A 17,884-nucleotide genomic window follows, 5' to 3' on the forward strand; every position below is an offset into this window, starting at 1 on the left:
TTGCCACGTAAGCCTGATCATTCCAGTTTGATAGTCATCACCCACGTAAATAGCATGATGATGCATGCTTACGATCCTAGTGCTGAGAAAGCAGGGACAAACAGATCCCTGAAGCAGCCCAGCCTAGTCATTAAGCCCCAGGCCAGTGAGAGATCAACCTAGGTGGCTCCTTAAAAAATGAAATCCACAGTTGACCTCTGGCTTTTATATGCACATACACACATATGATGTACCCTGCATATGCACCTACACACACACACACACACTCAGACACACGCAAACATGCATAAACATGCATACAGACATGCATGCACACACAGGCATGCACACATACTTGTCAGGAAAGATCATGCTGCTCCATTTGGCAGCTGAAGAACCCAGGCTAAAGAGATTACTTATTATAAGGTATTTCGTTAGTGCACAGTAGCTTCAGTGCTGGAATCTGAATCTTCCTGACCTAGGCTACAGAGGTTTCTAAAGATCAAGGACTGTGAGACTTGAGCCATGAAACCAGCAATGGCAACAAGTAGATGCCAAACCTTTTCTAATGTTTTCTAGATAGTTTTCTAGATGCTCACAAGAAGATAATGTGAACTTGTTTGCTTGGATTTTGTTTGTTGTTTGTTTTTGGTTTTGTGGTGTTCGGTTTCATGACTCTAATTGAGGGACTTTAATTTGAACACAAAATTGTTATCAGGATAAATCTAAGGATAGATTCATTGCTTCTATTATAATATGATGAGAGTAATTTCAACCCTAAGGGTCTCATACAAAAATCATATTGCTCTACAGGACTATGCAAAGCTCTATAAGACTGACGGGCCTGTTTTGTTATTTTATACAGTTTTTATGGAAACGAGCCCTCAAAGATCGCTTTAAATATATTCGAAGACCCATAGAAGATGATGAACAAGTAATGAGGAATAAGTGTAAATTTGGACACCGAAGAGGCCAGACAAGGAAGTCTCTTGCTGACATACAATCGAATGAAATTAAAATTGTGCAGATCAAAGTAAGCCTGCATTTTAAACACTCTGACAACTTTGGCTGATTAATGACATGACAATAAATTGTAGCATGAAATCAACGCAAGACACCCTTTTAAAGTTACTAATAAAGTCAATGATTTGCATGGCTGACATAATGTTTCTTAAAGGGTGTCAGTAATCATTTGGCTACCAGGATGTTAGTATACATTTCATGACTATGCTCTTCACAGCCTTCAAAGAAACTGGAAAAACCTCTTACAACTCTGGTTTCTTGAGCTGTCTCTCTTCTTCTCATTCTACACTGCACTTAGAATTCTCTTTTTCTCTTAGTTTTTGGAATGTCTCAGGAGATCAAACTTACTTCAAATCCTTATCTAGCTAAAGATGACCTTGAACTCCTGATCCTCCCGTGTTTGCTTCCAACGTATTGGGATTACAGACCTGCACCATCACAGCCTCTTACACCTCGCCTTGTGATGTTCATATCACTACGGAAAGTTATAATCTTAATATTAAATTAGTCTCTGATATTAAGTCCTAGAGATTGAACCCAGAGTCTTGTGCGTGCTAGGCAAACGTTCTTCTACTGAACTGTGCTCCTACACCTAGAACCATTTTAATGCTCCCGTTAGGTAGTCTTCTATCCTAAGGTTCTGGAGAGGCAGTTATCCATAAGCTTGGGTACAGAGCTCTACACTAGCTTCCTTCACCTGCTGGTTCAGAAGGCTTCCAACCCTATGCTGTGAGTAGCTTTAAGCTGAGGACCAGGCAAAGCCTAAGACTCCTTCTCCACAAAGGAGAGGCCATGTGAGTCTTAACAAGTGTTCTTTAACTACTCAGAGCGCCAGATGTCCTCAGAAAAACATTTTCTGTTTAAATTACTAATTGCTAAATGTAATAGACTGAACTCTTAAGAACACTGTACAAATTATTAAATATAGAAGATGAATCTTTTGTCCTCCCAATTCCATTTTCACTTTAATCTACAGGAATATTAGAAATCCTAATTCTTCACACATTAATATTTAGAATGTACATGATGTAAATACTCTATTTTTCATCTGGTATGTTTGTCTATTATTAATAGAGTAAATTATTTGATCAGATCAACTTTAATAGTATTTTTTTAAGCTCAAGGACATATGCTCAACATGTTTTGTAAACCATTCATTCCAGCGTCGTGCAACATGTAAAGTTCCAGAAGGTTATTGGATAAATATTTTATTAAAACTGTAAATGAGACTTTCGTGTGCTAAGTCAGTTACGATACTATTAATTATACATCTTCTTTGACAAAATGACAAGAAGGGTACCCTAAATTCAGGTAGGAAGATTTTTTTGAAATTTTGCTTGTACAATTACAGATATACACTAAAAACATAGTAGCTATAGAAGAACACACCGGTAAGCACAGACTTAGGAGGCTCGAGCAGAAGGACAGAGCATTCAAGCTTAGCCTAAGCTATAGAATGAGACATTGACTTTTGAAAAAGGAGAGAAAATGAATTAAAATCATGATAAGATAGTTATATGCGTTTAAGAAATTTTGCACATAGTCTTAAAATGTCACTCTAGAAAAGAACAATATTGCATTATTGCTGTGTGACACTATTCCTGGGGAGATTTTACCCCAGACAAGACACTGGTGATAGACTATCAGCATCTAACTTGGAAAGCCAGTGAGTGTTATTGGACTTATTTACAGGAATATGGTTGAGGGTCACTTACAGGAACAGAAATGACTCAGAGACAGCTGTATTACCAAAGCCCACCACCAAAGCTGGGAGTCTAGAGCTTATTGCACAACTTGTGGGCTCCTCTTTGAGGTTGGATGGTATTCTTTTCAGGAGAGCTGGATAGTCTGAGCCTCCTCTTTGCAGCTCAGCTTGCCTGCGAGCCTTCTTAGCATGTCAACTGATCTCTGCTTCTCCAAGATAGGTAGGCATATCTGAGTATTTCTCTGGGTCATCTTTACCCTTGAGGAGGGAGGGGCCTAGTGAATCTTACCAGTTTCAGGGACTTCCTGAGCTATTATGAATTGTATATTTTCTATCGTAGAGAACTTCCCTGCAATATAAGATGTTTCACTTCTCATTATGACATCCTGTTGTTTCCCTTCCCTGTAAACATTCTGTTTTAAGCATTTCACCTCCACTTTAACATTGTATATATTAAATTTTTTTTCCCCAAGATGGAAGGTTTTAATCTCACAGGCACTGCTGGAGAAGAATTGTGCATAAATTTATTTCCTCCCTCAAAATACAGATTTTTGCTACACTGAAAGTTAAGTTCTTTCCTAAGAAATTAAAAATAAATAAATTCAGTTCCATTCCCCCATGTTTCCTGTGGTTCATATCACACTGAAACACTTTGGAACTAATAACTGATAAAGTGGAATAAATAGCAATTGTCCCCTGAGTTGAAACTTCATGTCTCCTGCAGTCCGAGGTCACACTGAGAGACACAACTTTCTGTTGATGTCTTCCTTCAGTTCATATAACATCTTTGAGTCCTCTTTGTACATTGTCACTTGTCAAAACTCCTGAGAACTGTTTGGAGCTACAGTGTGTGTGTGTGTGTGTATGTGTGTGTGTATGTGTGTGTGTGTATCTTTTCTCTAGACCCTCAGTGGTACCTATATTATGGGATGGATCCCTCTAAGGCCTACACAGAGGCATTGATTTAAAAAGAAAAGAACAGGGAATTGAATTTTTCAGGGCTAGGCTTTGTTTTGTAATTAAACAGAGATTTTTTTACTTTCCTGCTATCTAAACTAAAAGGAGATTGGTTATGTCTAAGTAATGACATCTTTCCTGGGAAGGAAATCCCACTGGAATTATTTACATATCTCCCCTTCTCAAATGGAGCTGTAAATTGCTGTTTTCTTAAAGTCTGGAGCCTCTCTGTATGATTTTGTGGTCTATTTAAGGAATGAAACACAGAATACATGTATTTATATATCTTTTTTTTTTCTGGCTCCAGGAGTGATAGAAACTGTATGAACATGATTGTAGAAGTTGGCAGAACCTCAATACACTGGATTTATGTCATAGATTTTAGTACCTCATACTGATTGCCTAAATTACTTTCAATCGCCACTTTGACCTTCTGATAGCTCTCTTAAGGTCTGAACAACAAAGATGTTTGGTCTTTGATATTGTTGGGTAATTCTTATATTTTAAAAGTTCCTTGGCTGGTACAATATGTTGACACTATAGAAAAAAATAAATCTATCTTATATGCTGTAGAGATGCAAAATGTTGGAGTAGGGAAGAGGCAGGTCTAAGACCACTCATGTGGTCTAAGACAGAGAAAGAGGGATTGGTCCCTTAGAGGAAGGGATGCAGGAGGAGAGAATTGATGTGATTTGATTTGTTTTCTGCAGTTACATCTTTTTTTGGTGATAGGGAACAAGAATGGAAGGAATCTCAAGCAACAAGTGTGGGATTCTTAGTCCTTTCACATGAACGTCCACAATCCATAACTCATAATCCGTAATCACCTGTGTGGCTCTGAGCAGGAACCTCTTGCTCCTAGTCCTCACCTTCTCTAGTCTCAGTTTAGCTCTGCACAACTCTGCTCTTTAGCTATAGTGCCCAAAGCAAGTGCAGCGCTAGTGCCCTACCTGTGCATCTCTGGCCGTGGGTGCCTCTGACATTCCACTAAGAACATGCCCACTGTACTTGAAGGCTAGCTCACTTGCCAGAATTCTCGGCTCCATTTCCAGACCACTCCCTCAAGAAGCTGAGTGTTTTTCCATCTTTCAAAATGTCTTTCCAACCTCCAGACCTCATGAGGCTGCTTGCCCAGTCTTGAATCGGTGCAGCAGCTATGCCACCACTTACTAAACACTTGACTTTTGGTGTCAAAAGAAATAAGATGAAACAGGAGATAGCCTGAGAACAGGGTAGTGGTAGCCTGCTGTGAGTCTTGAAATGCCTCTAGATAATCCAGAACCAGGTAATCTATAGTTCCATGCATTGGAAACTATGTTTCCTATCCTTTTTAAATTAATTATTGGTGTCCATGTATGATGTGTGTGATCATGTGCATTGCCGTGGTGTATGTGTGGAGGTCAGAGGAGAGCTTTGTGGAGTCAGATCTCTCTTTCCATCTTTGTGATGATAACGGGGAGACGTCTGAGACCACTGGGCTTGTACAGTATACACTTCTGACACATTATTCTTTTTTCTATTGCTCCTGAAAACTTAAAACAAACAAACAAACAAACTCCTTTTTAGCTAGCAGACTCTCAAACCATGATCAGGTGGGAGAATCGTGCCCAGGCCGAGCAGCTCCGGGGACTCCAGGCTTTGGCCTTGCTTCTCTGTAACTTTTCCGTCCCTCTGTCAGTCTCCTGGAGTGATGGAAACATTCCTGAGGGACTGGCTGGCTCTGCTGCCTGTGTCTTGTTCTGTAGCCAGTGAGGAAGATCTGTGAGGAGCACAGGCTGGAATAGAGCTGCTTTAAAAGTGGGAAAGAGAATATTTCACTGTCTAAACACATGCACTTTTCATTTCCCTTCCTAAGGCATCTGTAAAGGACCTTTTCCCAGTGTCTGAAACATGAAGAACTGGAGTGAACTTGTGTCCCATTGGGATGCGAAATGTTCTGTCAACTATCATGGTAGTTTATTGAGGGAGAGGAACTTGGGAATTTGAACCTTATTTTTAACTTACAGGATAGTGACATCAGAATTCAATAAATGTTTTTAGTTGTGTCCTCATATCTCAAAGCTTCCCAGGTTTTTGCTAATAAATAAGAACATTAACTAATTACCACTTGTTAAGTTACCAACACTATATTTACCATTTAGCTCTCTCTCCAAAGCACGTTTCTATTTTTTTAGTATGTACACGCTTCCTGAGTTTAAAGCTGGGGAGTGATGTTTCGTGTTACTTGGTTTGGCCCAGAATTAAAGTAGCTTGCGAGTTGTGCCCAAGCCTGTCTGGGGATCCTTGCAGTGCCCCTGTGGCTGTTTCTTGGGGCGTGGTTATTTGTTTCATGCTGCAGCTGACACATGGTGATTAATTGCATAAATACTCATTATTTTTACATCCTTTCCACAGATGTTCCTCTCTTGGTTCAAAACCAAGCTAGACAGCAGAAAATGAAGAAAAGTGGTGACAGTTAACTGTATTCCAAGTAGACTGCAATGATTGCCATCAGCAGGCAGCTAATTTACTAATGCTGGAAAGTTTTACAATCAGCTGAATACTTGGAAGCATTGAGTGAAGCTGTACGGGGCAAACTGCTTGCTGACTGCTTGAGGCTCAGGCCTACGTGCTAAATCCAAAGGCTGATCAGAGTCAATAGAGAAAGCATCATTCCCAAATTCTACTTAGTAACAATACAGTTCAAGACAGGTACTACTGGAATTTGGTTTAAACAAACCCCCAGCTTCCAAAGTGGCACCCTCCAATAGAAATACAACATGAATCACTTGGGTAATATCTAGTTTTCTAGGAGCCTCATATAAAAAGGCAAAAAGAAGCACATGAAATTGACATCAGTAGCTTTTGCTTTGTTTTATTTTGTTTTTTTGTTTTGTTTGTTTGTTTGTTTTTGAGACAGGGTTTCTCTGTGTAGCCCTGGCTGCCCTGGAACCCACTCTGTAGACCAGGATGGCCTCAAACTCAGAAATCCACCTGCATCTGCCTCCCAAGTGCTGGGATTAGAGGAGTGTGCCACCACTGCCCAGCTGATGTCAGTACCTTTTACTGAACCAGTTGGAGATGCCATGTCAACATTTCGATGTGTGATCATTATAAAATCAATGATATAGTCTTCATTCTGTTCTTGCTTTTGAAATCTAGTATTACCAGCACGACCTTCAAATTAACTAGCCATGCTTAAGCTGATCAGTAGCCACATGTGCCTAGTGCCTAACATGTTGGGTCCCTCAAGTCTATTTAACCTTGGAAAAACAGTAGAGAAGAAGGTGACACTAAATAGATAATGCCATAGAAGCAGAATTTATTTTACACAGAGCCGTTGAAGTAGAGTTTTGATAATATATCTAAAAGAGAATGAAATTTTTAAAATAAGATGTTTAAAGGTTCATTTATTTATTTATTTATTTATTTATTTATTGGACCATGAAAAGATAGCTTTATTCCATGAAAATATTCTCAACAGAGAACACTATTGGAAACAAGGCTTTTCCACTATTAAGAAATCAATATGTGGGATCCATCCCATAATCAGCTTCCAAATGCTGACACCATTGCATACACTAGCAAGATTTTGCTGAAAGGACCCAGATATAGCTGTCTCTTGTGAGACTATGCCGGGGCCTAGCAAACACAGAAGTGGATGCTCACAGTCAGCTATTGGATGGATCACAGGGCTCCCAATGGAGAAGCTAGAGAAAGTACCCAAGGAATTAAAGGGATCTGCAACCCTATGGGGGAACAACATGATGAACTAACCAGTACCCGGGAGTTCTTGACTCTAGCTGCATATGTATCGAAAGATGGCCTAGTTGGCCATCACTGGAAAGAGAGGCCCATTGGACTTGCAAACTTTATATGCCCCAATACAGGGGAATGCCAGGGCCAAAAGAATGGGAATGGGTGGGTAGGGAAGGGGGGGTATGGGGGACTTTTGGGATAGCATTGGAAATGTAATTGAGGAAAATACGTAATAAAAAAAAAGAAAAAAAAAAGAAATCAATATGTGGACAAAGAGTAGAAATTACTGTGAAATTAAGAGATTTCTTTTAGATAGCTCATGAGTTCAAAGTTTAAGTATGGTTTAAGAATGACTTAAAAACTGTGCAAGTTCAAGCATCTTCAAATGTTATAACCCATATACAGGTTACACTACTCCACCTGAAAGTACGTACCTACTCTGGAAGCAAGCGCCAGCTATAGAAAAACACACAGTAGCTTGAAAAGAACATTCTTTACCAGAAAGCTTTGGATTCGCTCTCTGTAATTGTTAGCCAGGAAAACATAAGCACTTCAGTCTTTGTGCAGAAGACAAACACAGCCAGATCACATTTCCTTCTTATCCGCTAACTTCTGAAACAAAAATAGCACGACTTTTAAAAACGACTTCATGTAGTCTGTCAGTATAGAATAATGTCACATTATATAAATAATCCTGTAACAATGCTTAATATTGAAGACTGTATAGTTTATTAGCCTCAAAGGTAATATACTATATGTCAGCTACATAACAGTGATGTACTTGATCTTATCAAGGCTTTAATGTTTACCTAATTGTCATTCAAAATTGTATGTGTTTTGCCTGCTTGATCATCTGTATACCACATGCATGCCTGGTACCCTTGGAAACCAGAAGAGGTCATTGGATAACTGGGTATCAAAGTTGCTCAGGGTTGTGAGCTACTCTATTAGTGCTTGAAATCGAATTTAAGTCCTCTGAAAGACCAACCCTTGAGCTTTAAGCCACTTCTCCAGCCCCACTTTTGTTTTTGATGTTGGATCTCAGGTAGCTCTCAGTTTAGCCTTGAATTCACTATGTAGCCAAAGATGAGTTTCAATTTCCATTCTCCTGCTTCTATGTTCCTAGTGCTGGGATGACAGATATGTGCCACCACGCTTGGCTTATAAGCAAGACACTCTTGCTTATGTCTTCGCAGAATCATTTAGACTGTAGAGTTTAAAACAAGATTATGTTTAGTAAAACTCAACTTGAGTTTATTCACCTCTGAGAAAGAGAAAAGGTTTAATTCCATTTTTTAACCATTCTGTATTTTCCCTTTGCAGAAGCAGTCTGTTGACATCTAATTTATACATGTTTATCTTCTCATTTCTGTCTCAGCCATCAGCCTAGACATCAGTCAGCTAGCGCTGAGCTCTGAGGTTCCAGCTGAATCTCCAGGGGTTGGAGAGGCCATTCCACAAGTATCAGTGCGGCAAGGGAAGACCTGCTCTGCCTGAATCTAGCAGGAGTTCACTTTCTGACTAATTCATCATGATTCCCTTGAGGCCACTGCGCTGTAGTGTCATTTCCTGTTTCCCTGCACAGGACTGGTGTCTTTAGCCTTTATTCCTCCTTCCTTTCCCTTCCCCTCTGTTCTCATGAGGACAAATTCTTTTCATATTCTTTATGAAAGACAACTCGGCTGCAGTTCTGTAAGAAACAGACGGGCCTCATAGAAAATGAGATCAGGGGACAAGAGAAGCAGGTCTACACTAGAAGAAGCATCCAGAGAATCTGGTCATCTTGGTGTTTGAGAAGTCTCTTCGTCCTAAGGAGAGGGACCTGGACCAACCAGTTTCTAAGTTCCTTTGAACTGGGAAAATGCAAAGGTCATTAATAATACATCTAATATCAGATAAATCATTCAAAGGGCAAGAATATTGAGAACTTAAAACTCTGATGCACTGTGACATGTACACAATCTACGAGACAAAATAGACACCAAGGTTGGCATGTAGCTTACCACTGGATCACTGCTGGTGCCACTGAATGGACCTGAGATTTCCTCCCCCAACCTCAGTGTCAACCTTGCCAACATCATGGTGTCTGGAAGTAACCATGCCTTGGAATTTTATGTTATCATTTACCAGGTTTTTAAGACAGTGATTTTTTTGTCATCTATGCATAAAATGAATCTACTGTTTCATGTGGCTTATTTTTTGAGATATGAAGTCATGATATGATTGAATTGGATAAATTCCTTTCCTCACTTGCTTTGACGTCTGTCTTTGGGATCCAATCAGGCTCTTCTTTCTTTCTTTCTTTCTTTCTTTCTTTCTTTCTTTCTTTCTTTCTTTCTTTCTTTCTTTCTTTCTTTCTTTCTTTCTTTCACCACAGGTTTAGTAATCTAATGTGACAGGAAACCCCACTGTCTCTAGCTGCTTGTCTATCCACTGCCATCTGATGTGTGTCTGTTTTGGCTTCTAGGACATGCTGCTTTGGCCCACACGCAGGAGCTTTTGACAAAGACTTTTGCATAGGGCAGAACTGCTCATTTATAGATTATACAAGTATACAACTTTTCATGGCAGAGTTAAATTGTTTTCATAAATGATTGTAGATATTTGACTCCCTAAGCAAGACTTATTATTGGATGTCTTTCATATTCAAACTTGAAAATAAATTGTTTAATTAGTCCTGATTTTCATTATGATTATTTACAAATTGAGTATATCTTCATATATTTGTAAAAGGTTTGCACTTAATTCTCCTTGAAATTCCTGTTCACGTCTTTGACCATTTTTCTGTGAGCATTTTTATTTGCAAGAACCATAAATGTATATATTTTTATGAATATATCACTTATATGAGATTTATCAATTATATCCCTTGTCAGTATCTCCTCTCAGTCTGTGCTTTTTCCTTTAAACTTCTTTCTGTTTGTATTTTGACAGACACAGTTGTCATTTAATGTAATTATAGTTATCAGTCTTCTCTTTTTGATTTAGTGCCTTCAGAAAATCTTTTTCCACATTGAACTGATAAAATTATTCATCAATTTCCTTTAATTAAAAAAAAAAGTTTTGCCTTTAACATGAAAGTTCTCAAACCACAAAGGGCTCTTTCTTTTTAAGCAAAATAATGTCTTATACGTTTGTGAAACAGCCCTTCTCCTCTTCCTGGAGCCCGTGGCACACCTTTGTTGCTCCAAGCTCTGGTCTGAAAGTGTGTTGTACTCTGATGCTCTGGCCATCTACTCCTGATACAATAGCTGCATTCTTTGAGTATATGGCTGAGAAACATCTGGATACCTTCCATTTGTTGTAGTTCATCAAGAGACCCTCACTTACAGAGACCGCAGAGATCGCCATTGTTGCAAACTGCAAGAGGTTTTTATTATTCCAACATGTTGGGAAACCCCGTCTCAGCACACAGGCCAGAGGAGAGACCCAGAACAAAGAAAGAAAACCCCTTTTATATCTTTGTAAGGGGCAGATTTAGGCAACAGGGTCTTCTGAAATAAGCTTCTCTCTAGCTCCAGATAGTTTATATATTAACAGGTATGTTGTTGAATCTATAACTCTTTTTGAAAAAAAAAAAAAAGACTTCTTACAAGCTGAATCTTTCTAAATGTAAATGACCAACCCATACATTTATTTATAAACAGTTTTCTTCATGCACATCCTGCATGTCTTTTTATAGATTTACATCACATTAAAGGCAATTTATAATTATTTTTTGAAATACTAAAAATATTTTCTAGCTGAGTAAGATGGCACATACCTGCAATGCCATTATTAATAGGCTTGGGTAGGAGGACTGAAGAGTTGGGGGCCAGCCTGGGCTACATGGTAAAACTCTTTGATGGAGTTGGTGCTCTCTTCCACTATGTGGATTCTGAGATCAATCTCAGATTGTTTGTTGGCAGGTGCTTTTACCCACTGAGCCATCTCTCTGTCACCTCTTTCTCTTTCATTGTTCTCAGTAGACAGCCGAATGAGAATATAATACAGCATGTTTGACACATCTAGGATTTTAAAGAGCATCCGCTTTTAAAACTTCACCATTCAAAAATGATGTTAGCTTGAGATCTTTTTGTTCAATAAATATAATTTTTTTTTACGTATTTTCCTCAGTTACATTTCCAATGCTATCCCAAAAGTCCCCCATACCCTCCCCCCCACTTCCCTACCCACCCATTCCCATTTTTTGGCCCTGGAGTTCCCCTGTACTGGGGCATATAAAGTTTGCGTGTCCAATGGGCCTCTCTTTTCTTTTGATACATATGCAGCTAGAGTCAAGAGCTCCGGGATACTGGTTAGTTCATAATGTTGTTGCACCTACAGGGTTGCAGATCTCTTTAGCTCCTTGGATACTTTCTCTAGCTCCTCCATTGGGGGCCCTGTGATCCATCCGATAGCTGACTGTGAGCATCCACTTATGTGTTTGTTAGGCCCTGGCCTAGTCTCACAAGAGACATATATCAGGGTCCTTTCAGCAAACACTTGCTAGTGTATGCAATGGTGTCATTGTTTGGAGGCTAATTATGGGATGGAACCCTGGATATGGCAGTCTCTAGATGGTCCATCCTTTTGTCTCAGCTCCAAACTTTGTCTCTGTAACTCCTTCCATGGGTGATTGTTTCCAATTATAAGAAGGGGCAAAGTGTCCATACTTTGGTCTTCATTCTTCCTCAGTTTCATGTGTTTTACAAATTATCTCTTATATCTCGGATATACTAAGTTTCTGGGCTAATATCGACTTATCAGTGAGTACATATCATTTGAGTTCTTTTGTGATTGTGTTACCTCACTCAGGATGATGCCCTCCAGGACCAACCATTTGCCTAGGAATTTCATAAATTCATTCTTTTTAATAGCTGAGTAGTACTCCATTGTGTAAATGTACCACATTTTTTTTTTTATCCATTCCTCTGTTGAGGGGCATCTGGGTTCTTTCCAGCTTCTGGCTATTATAAATAAGGCTGCTATGAACATAGTGGAGCATGTGTCCTTCTTACCGGTTGGGACATCTTCTGGATATATGCCCAGGAGAGGTATTGCTGGATCCTCCGGTAGTACTATGTCCAATTTTCTGAGTAACCGCCAGACTGATTTCCAGAGTAGTTGTACCAGCTTGCAATCCCACCAACAATGGAGGAGTGTTCCTCTTTCTCCACATCCTCACCAGCATCTGCTGTCACCTGAATTTTTAATCTTAGCCATTCTGACTGGTGTGAGATGGAATCACAGGGTTGTTTTGATTAGCATTTCTCTGATGATTAAGGATGCTGAGCATTTTTTCAGGTGCTTCTCAGCCATTCGGTATTCCTCAGGTGAGAATTCTCTGTTCAGTTCTGAGTCCCATTTTTTAATTGGTAATTTGATTTTCTGGAGTCCACCTTCTTGAGTTCTTTATATATATTGGATATTAGTTCCCTATCTGATTTAGGATAGGTAAAGATCCTTTCCCAATCTGTTGGTGGTCTTTTTGTCTTATTGACGGTGTCTTTTGCCTTGCAGAAGCTTTGCAGTTTCATGAGGTCCCATTTGTCAATTCTCGATCTTACAGCACAAGCCATTGCTGTTCTATTCAGGAATTTTTCCCCTGTGCCCATATCTTCGAGGATTTTCTCCACTTTCTCCTCTATAAGTTTCAGTGTCTCTGGTTTTATGTGGAGTTCCTTGATCCACTTAGATTTGACCTTAGTACAAGGAGATAGGAATGGATCGATTCGCATTCTTCTACATGATAACCACCAGTTGTGCCAGCACCATTTGATGAAAATGCTGTCTTTCTTCCACTGGATGGTTTTAGCTCCCTTGTCGAAGATCAAGTGACCATAGGTGTGTGGGTTCATTTCTGGGTCTTCAATTCTATTTTATTGGTCTACTTGTCTGTCACTATACCGGTACCATGCAGTTTTTATCACAATTGCTCTGTAGTAAAGCTTTAGGTCCGGCATGGTGATTCCACCAGAGGTTCTTTTATTCTTGAGAAGAGTTTTTGCTATCCTAGGTTTTTTGTTATTCCAGATGAATTTGCAGATTGCTCTTTCTAATTCGTTGAAGAATTGAGTTGGAATTTTGATGGAGATTGCATTGAGTCTGTAGATTGCTTTTGGCAAGATAGCCATTTTTACAATGTTGATCCTGCCAATCCATGAGCATGGGAGATCTTTCCATCTTCTGAAATCTTCTTTAATTTCTTTCTTCAGAAACTTGAAGTTCTTATCATACAGATCTTTCACTTCCTTAGTTAGAGTCACGCCAAGGTATTTTATATTATTTGTGACTATTGAGAAGGGTGTTGTTTCCCTAATTTCTTTCTCAGCCTGTTTATTCTTTGTGTAGAGAAAGGCCATTGATTTGTTTGAGTTAATTTTATACCCAGCTACTTAACTGAAGCTGTTTATCAGGTTTAGGAGTTCTCTGGTGGAATTTTTAGGGTCACTTATATATACTATCATATCATCTGCAAAAAGTGATATTTTGACTTCATCTTTTCCAATTTGTATCCCCTTGATCTCCTTTTGTTGTCTAATTGCTCTGGCTAGTACTTCAAGTACTGTGTTGAATAGGTAGGGAGAAAGTGGGCAGCCTTGTCTAGTCCCTGATTTTAGTGGGATTGCTTCAACCTTCTCCCCATTTACTTTGATGTTGGCTACTGGTTTGCTGTAGATTGCTTTTATCATGTTTAGGTATGGGCCTTGAATTCCTGATCTTTCCAAGACTTTTATCATGAATGGGTGTTGGATCTTGTCAAATTCTTTCTCTGCATCTAACGAGATGATCATGTGGTTTTTGTCTTTGAGTTTGTTTATATAATGGATTACATTGATGGATTTCTGTATATTAAACCATCCCTGCATCCCTGGAATAAAACCTACTTGGTCAGGATAGATGATTGCTTTAATGTGGTCTTGGATTCGGTTAGCGAGAATTTTATTGAGTATTTTTGCATCGATATTCATAAGGGACATTGGTCTGAAGTTCTCTATCTTTGTTGGATCTTTCTGTGGTTTAGGTATCAGAGTAATTGTGGCTTCATAGGATGAGTTGGGTAGAGTACCTTCTACTTCTATTTTGTGGAATAGTTTGTGCAGAACTGGAATTAGATCTTCTTTGAAGGTCTGGTAGAACTCTGCACTAAACCCATCTGGTCCTGGGCTTTTTTTGGCTGGGAGACTATTAATGACTGCTTCTATTTCTTTAGGGGATATGGGACTGTTTAGATCGTTAACTTCATCCTGATTTAACTTTGGTACCTGGTATCTGCCTAGAATAAATATAATTTTTAATTTATCCTTTTATTTTGATGATTTTTTTCTGTAAATCATAGATGCTTATGGAACTATATGAGATGCTTTTCAACATTATTTGAAATGATCCTGTTTTTCATTTCAAACTGCCTCATACACTATGCAAAGTTTATGTATATTTGGACAGGCCAAGTAAATTATGGAGCTTTTAGTACATTGCATTTTTATCTTATGTCTCAAACTTTTCCACAATACTGGCTCCCAAATTGGGTTTCAGCAAAATAACATGTGAAATGTTACATGGAAATCAATCACGTTTCTCTTCAGTTTCCTATTTCCTTTGCAATGTCAAACAGAGTGTGCTTCCAGGGATAAGCCCAAGTTAGTGTCCCTGGTTCCTGGTATTTCAACCTCCTTTGTCACTGTGATCTGAATTCCCCTTTCCCACACTGTTCTTTTATATTCGAGGGTCACATCAGAAAGGCATTGTGGAATGGCTAGAGGTATTCTCTCTCTCTCTCTCTCTCTCTCTCTCTCTCTCTCTCTCTCTCTCTCAATTCATATAAATTTAGAGCATTCAACTTCAAATGTTAAGTAGAATTGAGAGCTAAAATCCATTTTCTTTGTGGAATGATTTTTATCTTCTAATGAAATTAAGATGGGAGAAGTTTTATTCTAAGCTATTGTGATAAATTTCTCTAGGAATTGACTCAATCTATGTCTGGCTGGTCTTACTGAGCTCACAGACATAGGGATAGACATGACGTCTCCCTAATATTTGTGATGATTTGATGTCACAGGCCACTAGTTCTTTGATATGGTTTTGTACACTTACAGGTACCATCTGTCTCTATATCCTGGTGAGCTAGCCTGTTGGTTAGCTTTTATTCATATGTCCTCAACTGAGTTCCTCAAAATGAAATTGATAGAAAGTTTTCCTTCTTGCTTCCTCAAAGCTCTCTTATAAGTTTTTACCAAGGGTATGTGAGATTTTCTCTAACTACTCCAACCCACCCAGCACATAGTGCTCAGGACTGGCACAGAGATGATTTCTCACACACAAAAAAGTTGTTGGTTTGCATTTTTTGGTGGCCTTGAGTTGTTCAGCATCTAGAAAAAGTCACTTCAAAAAAAGACAGAGCTGGGTAGATTTCTCAGTGCCTGAACTGGTTATAGCACAAACATGGGCTTGAGTTCAGTATTCAGCATTCCTGTTGATATGGTGACATGAGTTGAAATCCAAGTCCACTGAATGGAAGGTAAAGACAAGAGGACTCCTGGGCCTTCCTGTCAGTCAGTCAAGCCACCTGGTAAGCTGCAGGTTCAGTGAAGTGTGTGTGTGTGTGTGTGTGTGTGTGTGTGTGTGTGTGTGTGTGTCAATCTCTGACTTCCACACTCATATGCATATACATGTACCCCACAAGCACACATACACACATGAGAGAGAATATATGCATAATAAGAAAAACCTTAATTAAAGTCATTTCTTGCCATCTAAGAATTAAACGCATAGAAATAACACTCTGATAAATTGCAAATTTTCAGGGTAATCTAACTCTATGTAACCAGGTAAATAGGAATTAATGTAATTCTCTAAAATTTGTCAAGACCACAGATTAGGAGGCTGAAAAGATGACTTATAAGCTAACAGCACTTGCTGCTATTGCCAAGACCCTGGGTTTAGTTCCAGCATCCATGTTGAACAGCTCACACCTGCCTGGGCTACATAGCATATATACAGATTTATAGGCAAACACACATACCCAGAAATAAAAATACATTTTTTTAAAAAGAATATAGATTAGAATTACATTGTAAGTAATTATATAATTTGCTTTCATAAATAACTGCCCCTTGGCTAACCATGTTCAAGGTCAAGTGAAATTACATATGCATGGCAAGACACAATTAGGTATATATCAAGAAGAGGGCTATTCAATCTCACGGAGAGCCAGATTTTCATAAAGTTTTCAACTGCCCTGAAATGTGAGAGGCACTGACACTTTGAAAATCTTTGGCAGGAAGAATCTGCTCATTTAGACTCGGAGGTAGATGAACACATCAGCTGGTTCCAGCGAGAGTATATGAAAACAGAAAGGGACTGGAGAGAAGTTGACAAAAGGATGAGCCAGACTTTGGAAATAAGAAGAAAGATGATTGGCAGCCAAACCCCTCTCAAGGACATTCTTAAGATGTTTCCTTTCTTGAAGTGCCCTTACCAGGTAAGCGACTCACCTAGAAAACTGTCTATTCTTGGTGTCATTCCCCTCCTGACCCTCCACCCCACCCACCCCACCCACCCCACCCACCCCACCCACTCCACCCCACCCCACCTCCTTTTCCTCTAAAGTAGTGACCACTCAGCCCAGCAAGACAGTGCACCTGAGTCTCAGTAGGGTGTGAGCCCGACAGTTGAGTCAGAACTGCAGAAAGTCCCTTCAAGAGAGCCAGCATTGCTGTCTTTAGGAGTTCCCTGTACAGCACACTATGGGGGCAGGGGCATGAGGTGTCTCTAGTTTAGGGTTTTTTTTTTTCCTCACATGAATAATTCCATGTTGTATTCATTTAGACAGTGTCTTAGTCAGGGTTTCTATTCCTGCACAAAACATCATGACCAAGAAGCAAGTTGGGGAGAAAAGGGTTTATTCAGCTTACACTTCCATACTGCTGTTCATCACCAAAGGAAGTCAAGACTGGAACTCACACATGGCAGGAAGCAGGAGCTGATGCAGAGGCCATGGAGGGATGTTTCTTACTGGCTTGCTTCTCCTGGCTTGCTCAGCCTGCCCTCTTATAGAACCCAAGACTTCTAGCCCGGGGATGGTTCCACCCACAAGGGGCCTTTCCCCTTGAGAAAATGCCTTACAGCTGGATCTCATGGAGAAACTTCCTCAACTGAAGCTCCTTTCTTTGTGATAACTCCAGCTTGTGTCAAGTTGACACAAAACCAACCAGTACAGACAGTTAAGACAGTATGCTCAGAACTCTTCCCAAGTAATACTTTTCTATTTCTTTTGTAACATCAAATCATTCCTTAAAGTGTCTTGGCTAAGATTTCTAATTCAATGATAAAACATCATAGCCTAAAGCTACTTGGGGAAAAAAGGGTTTATTTGGTGTACACTGTAATATCATAGCTTATTACCTGGAGTATGGAAACTAGAGACAGGAACTGAAGTAGAAGCCATGGATTGGCTTGCTCAGTTTGCTTTCTTATAAAGCACAGAACCACCTTCCCAGG

General features: G+C 39.4%; 1 protein-coding gene across 1 annotated transcript in view; it reads left to right on the forward strand.

The window, feature by feature from the left end:
- Window positions 1-17,884, forward strand: part of Samd3 (sterile alpha motif domain containing 3) — a 52,654-nt gene that overhangs the window by 21,202 nt on the left and 13,568 nt on the right. Inside the window, exons 6-7 of the mRNA XM_021173945.2 lie at window positions 845-1,012; window positions 16,665-16,865. Coding sequence (XP_021029604.1) covers window positions 845-1,012; window positions 16,665-16,865 — 369 coding nt within the window. The remainder of the gene's footprint in view (window positions 1-844; window positions 1,013-16,664; window positions 16,866-17,884) is intronic.

This window comes from Mus caroli, unplaced genomic scaffold (genome assembly GCF_978045245.1).
Source record: "Mus caroli unplaced genomic scaffold, Mus_caroli_1 scaffold_9, whole genome shotgun sequence".
Taxonomy (NCBI): Eukaryota; Metazoa; Chordata; class Mammalia; order Rodentia; family Muridae; genus Mus; species Mus caroli.